This window comes from Coffea eugenioides, chromosome 11, assembly GCF_003713205.1.
Source record: "Coffea eugenioides isolate CCC68of chromosome 11, Ceug_1.0, whole genome shotgun sequence".
Taxonomy (NCBI): Eukaryota; Viridiplantae; Streptophyta; class Magnoliopsida; order Gentianales; family Rubiaceae; genus Coffea; species Coffea eugenioides.
Window position 1 is genome coordinate 4,108,208 of NC_040045.1, and position 5,677 is coordinate 4,113,884.

The 5,677-nt window shown below is 55.4% G+C and overlaps 1 protein-coding gene across 1 annotated transcript; it reads right to left on the reverse strand.

Annotated features, from left to right (window-relative positions):
* Positions 1-2,581: 2,581 nt before the first annotated feature.
* On the reverse strand, positions 2,582-3,367 carry LOC113751836. The gene has a single exon (XM_027295987.1). It carries the CDS (start codon positions 3,365-3,367, stop codon positions 2,582-2,584), a length of 786 nt encoding a protein of 261 aa, XP_027151788.1.
* Positions 3,368-5,677: the final 2,310 nt, after the last annotated feature.

Consider the following 5,677-nt stretch of genomic DNA (forward strand, 5'->3'; position numbering starts at 1 on the left):
TCATGACATCCTCCTTGGCTTCGTACTCCCCGCAAACCTGGAGGACGACGAGCTGGGAGTCGCTCCTGACTTTGATGGCAGTTACACCCATCTGGTGGGCTATCCGCAATCCCGTGAGCAGGGCCTCGTACTTGGCCTCATTGTTGGACGCGAGGAAGTCGAATCGGAGAGCGTATGTCAGCTCCTCCCCGGTTGGCGAGATGAGCAGCAGGCCTGCTCCGCTCCCCTCCTTGCTCGAGGCTCCGTCCACGAACAACACCCAAGGCTCTACTGGCCCGACCTCCTCGGGCGGAGTGCTCAGCTCAGTCGCGGACAGACTAGCTCCTTCAGCGAGAAAGTCTGCTAGGGCCTGGGCTTTGATGGCCGTGCGGGGCCGGTAGCCGATATCGTGCTCGGCTAGCTCGACGGCCCACTTAGTCATCCTGCCTGAGACCTCGGGTTTTGTGAGTATCTGTCGTAGGGGCTGGTCGGTCATGACGACGATGCTGTGGGCCTGGAAATAAGGCCGGAGTTTCCGGGCGGCGTGCACCAAAGCCAGGACCAGTTTTTCAGCCGGCGTGTATCGGGTCTCTGGCCCCTGCAGAGCTCGGCTGACAAAATATATCGGCCTCTGAGCCCCCCTGTCTTCCCGTACCAGGACTGCGCTAACGGCCTCGCTGCAGGCGGACAAGTACAGGAACAAGGTGTCTCCCTGTTCCGGGGCGGTCAGGGTGGGAAGCTCGGCCAAGTACGTCTTGAGGTCGGCGAAGGCCTTCTCGCACTCCTCGGTCCACTGAAAGTCTTTGGGTGCCTTGAGGATCCGGAAGAATGGGAGCCCCCTCACCGCGGACCGAGAGAGGAATCTATTCAGGGCGGCCATCCTTCCCGTGAGTCGCTGGACCTCCTTCACATTCCGCGGAGGGGCCATGTCCATGATGGCCTGGAGTTTTTCGGGGTTGGCCCGGATCCCTTCTCGGGAAACCAAGAAATCGAGGAACCGGCCCGACCTAACTCCGAAGGTGCACTTCTTCGGGTTCAACCGCATCCGACTCTCCCGGAGGATGCTCAAGATCTCCCTCAGGTCGGGGACGAGCTGTGGTCCAGCCCGGCTCTTGACGATTATGTCGTCCACGTAAACCTCCATGTTCCTGCCGATCTGGTTTTGGAACAGTTTATTGACCAAACGCTGGTAGGTAGCTCCAGCGTTCTTCAACCCGAACGGCATCGTCCGGTAGCAGTAGGTCCCTTCCTCGGTGATGAAGGATGTTTTTCCTCGATCCTCCTCGGCCATCTCTATCTGGTGGTATCCCTTAAAGGCATCCAGGAAACACAAAACATCAAAACCAACAGTGGCATCTACTAACCTGTCGATCATCGGCAAGGGGAAGCAGTCCTTCGGGCAAGCTTTATTGAGATCCGTAAAGTCGACGCACATCCTCCAGGACTGATCCTCTTTCTTTACCAGAACAGGGTTGGCCAACCAGGTCGGGTAGTAGACTTCCATGATGATTTTGGATTCCAGCAACTTTCCGACCTCCTTCCTGATCACCTCATTCCTCTCGGGAGCGAAGTTCCTCTTCTTCTGCTTCACCGGTTTGAAGCGAGGATCTATGTCAAGGTGGTGGACCGCCAGGTCGGTCGGGATCCCGGGCATGTCCTCTACCGTCCAAGCGAAAACCTGGGCGTACTCCCTTAGGAGGGACTTCAGGTCATCCTTCTCCTCGGGCGGTAGCGACGCCCCGATGCGGACCACCTGGTCGGGCCTATCCTCCTTCAACGGGAACTCCTCGATCTCGTCCGGAGTGTCTAGCTGCCGTTCCTCCTCGCCCGGGATGTATGGTTCCAAGCTGGTCGCCTGAGCGACCACCTTCTCGTGTCCCCGGAGCATGGCTAGGTAACAAGTTCGGGCCACCTCCGGATCTCCATGCACCTCTGCAATTCCTCCAGGGGTGGGGAATTTGACGCTGAGGTGGAGCGTCGACGGAATAGCTCGGAGGGCATTCAATGTGGGCCGGTCTAGAAATATGTTGTACGGGGACGGCTGCTTGACCACCACAAAGTTGACAAGGATGGTCTGGCATCTAGGTGCCTGACCTATTGTGACCATCAAATTGATCATTCCCTCCGGATTGATGGGTGGTCCCGTAAAGCCGACCAAAGGTGTCCGAACAGGGGTGAGCTGTCCATCTTCCAGGCCGAGCTCCTTGAACACCCGATAGAACATAATGTCAACCGCACTCCCTTGGTCGACGTACACTTTCTTCACCCGAAAGTTGTTGGTCACAACGTCGATGACGATGGCCTCATGGTTCCCAGATGCTAGGGGAACCGCATCCCTTGGCCCGAAGGTGATCTCCTCGTCCATGCCCAGGCGTTTTAGGGAGTCGTCCCCTTCGAGAGGAGATCGCTTGTTTTTCCGAGCTGTACGGCTGTCCCCCCCTGTGGGGCCGCCGGCAATGGTGTTTATCACCCCGGCCAAGTTCTGGGCGCCCTGGTCGGGTGATTAACCCCGGGGTGTGCCACGCCGATCTGGTCGGTCACGGTGCTGCCCCTCGCTTCTCCCGCCACGGTAGGTGCGTCCCGGCTCCTGGCCTGGGCGACCTTACCGCACAAACCGCCCCAAGTAGCCGCGCTGGACAAGGTCCTCGATTTCTTTCTTTAGGGCCCAACACCCCTCGGTGTCATGCCCGACGTTCCTGTGGAAGGCACAGTACCGATCCTGGTTCCTCTTATTCCTAGGTGTGCCCATTTTGGACGGCCGGTCTCCCAGGCCCTCTGTCTCCATGACAGCCAGGATCTGGGCCCTGGGTCGAGTTAGGGGTGTATAGCCTTTTTCCGGAATCGGTGGCGGAGCAGGGACTTTTTCCTTCGAGAGCCGGTCAAACACATTCTTCTTGGCCGGGACATCTCTACTCTCAGAAGGGTTTCCCCGTCCTCTCCGATCTCCGAGCTCCCGATCTGACTCTCGCTTCAGGCGGCAAGCCTCTTCTGCGTTGGCGGCGGCGTGAGCCCTGGTCAAGAGCTCTCCCAGATTCTTGGGGGGCTGTTCGACAAGCTTGTAGTAGAGCTCCTCTACCCTTAACCCGTTCATGAAGGCAGCCATGACCACCTTTTCATCCTTATCCCTAATCTGCAGGCTTTCCGTGTTGAAGCGCGTCATGAAATTCTTTAGGGACTCGTCCGGCTTCTGCTTGACGGCCATCAGGTGGGCCGCGTTTTTCGAATAAGTCTTCGAGGAGACGAACTGGGCGGCGAACTGTCTGGCCAGTTCGGTGAAATTCCGGATAGACCCCGGCGCTAGGCCCTGGAACCAGAGCCGGGCCTTACCCTTCAGAAACATGGGGAAGGCCTTGCAACGGAGGGCATCCGCGGCGATTTTTAGACGCATGTGCGTCAGGAAGACCGAGAGGTGGTCTTCCGGGTCAGTTGAGACATGTACAACTCGATGTTCGGGATTTTAAACCTCCGAGGTAACGGGTAGTCCTCGACCTCTCGAGTGAAGGGTGAGGCTGCATAGTTGTCCTCGTACGGTTGTGGTCGCAGGATCTGCTCGAGCTCGTCCCGGACGGGCTGCCATTGAGGAGGGTCCCGCGGCCGACTCCTGATTGACCTGGCGGGGGAGCGCTCCGGCTCGTTCCGCGCAAGCTTCCATGAGGAGGGGTTCCTCAACCGACCTCCGGCGGGCCGGTCGCGAGAATACCTCTCACTGTCCTCGACCATCGAGGCCTGTGGCCTGGGGGGGTCCGCGGTCGTTTCCTCCTGGGGGGCTGGTCCCGCGACTCATCCTCTGAGGGGATGGGGTGCGGCTCCCTCTCCTTCCCTTTCGCCTTAGAGGTCTGCGCACCTCCAGCCTCTCCCCCCTCCTTCGCCTGCCGGATTATGTCTTCCAGCATGGGGAGATTCTCGGTCACAAACTGATAGATCTGCTGTTTCCGTTCCCCAGAAAGGGTCGAGCTCCCGGCACCTCGGGCTGCCTCGGTCTCCAACCGCCGGGATCCCTCGCCGGCTCCGGGATCGGTGTTATCCACGGTTCGCTTGGAACGCGTTCTCGCCATCAACACGAATACTCGTATCTTCGTTTCCCACAGACGGCGCCAACTGAAGAAGCACGGAACTTCCCCGGACCGAGCTGACCTGATGAGCTCGGGGTGCTGATGGAAGAGCTGGTTCCAAGCCTGCTAAACAAACAAGGGCGAGCTAACGAGGGCCCCTGAGGTTGTCCCCGAGGGCACTCCGACGGTCAAGTTAGTTCTCCGGTGAGCAGTGGAAGTACTAACAGTAAAGCAGTCGGGAATGAATTGCCAATAGTGAGCGTACCTTGTACAGTAGGTATGTGTTACCATTTATACCTGTTGAGGAGTCCGACCTCCGTACGTTCCGGGACTTGCCGTGGATAGCTCCCAGCCCCGCACTGAGGGGGATTCTTCCCGCCGTCTGCGGGGTAGCCCTCGGGAGCCTCCCGGAGCCCTAGCCGCCGCGCACCCTGGGCTGGTTCCCCGTGGGCCCGGGGTGCAAGCCCAGCTCGGATCGACCCTGGGCTGCCACGTGTACAGGCCTAGGAGGGGGCCTCTGCACCTGGGAAAGCAACAGGAAAGCTTTTAGTTAATTTGTTGCTCAACACTTCAAGCCGATTACCTCTTCCATCTTCCATTTTCATATCTTGCTCAACAGGTCTTTGTGGACAAAAGGATATGTAAATTTCCATGATAGTGCAAGGACAATTTTAGTGGATTCTTGCAAGTATTTATATAGTGTAATATAAACCTGTTTACGTGAATAGAAAATTGTCCAAACCCATACACTGGGTAGACTGGAATATATATATATATATATATTTTAATTCGTTTGGTTTGATAGTGGCATAACATCATTAAACCCTATTTCTTTCTTTCTTTCTTTCTTTCTTTTTTTTTTTTGCAACAACCCTACTTCTCATTTTTTACTATTTGTTGTAAATTGGTACGATGATAAACTTTCCTCACATAAATAATACCTCGGAAAATGCATCATGGCCAGCACGATAAAACCGCGTTCTATGCTATTGCATCTGGTTCACAATTGGTGGTGACTAGGGATGGCAACGGGGCGGGGGACCCTTCCCCCATCCCCCGCTAGGCCTGTCAACGGGTCGGGTCTAGACCCGGATCCGGACCGGATCCGTGAAATTATTACGGGTATGGGTAGGGATTTAATTCCGTTTCCCGGATCCGGATCCGGATCCGTTTTGTCAAACAAAAAAACGGGTCGGATACGGAATATAGTATTCCGACCCGTATTAGACCCGGATCCGGATATAAATGAATTAATAATTTAAAAAATATATATTTATCAATATAATTTGATTAGGGTGATGTATTTTAATAAAGTTAATTTGATTTCTTTTCTTATTTGATTTTTTCTTTGCATTAGTTAGAAATTAGTTTACAAATATATTTTTTTCTCATTTTTATTAGAAATTATAAATTTTGGTAAATTTGTTCGGGTAGACCCGGATCCGGATCCGGGACCCGTCGGATCCGGATCCGGAACATATAATAAAAGACCCGTCGGGTAAACGGGTCGGATCCGGATCCGGCATAGTAATTCGGGTCCGGGTCCGGAATAATGAATTCCGGCCCGGACCCGGCCCGTTGACAGCCCTATCCCCCGCTCCCCCTGTCCCGTCCCCGTCCCGACATAATTTTATTATGGTTAAATT

Excerpts from the sequence above, each read along its gene's own strand:
- LOC113751836 (XM_027295987.1), bottom strand. The coding sequence starts at position 3,367 with ATGCGTCTAAAAATCGCCGCGGATGCCCTCCGTTGCAAGGCCTTCCCC.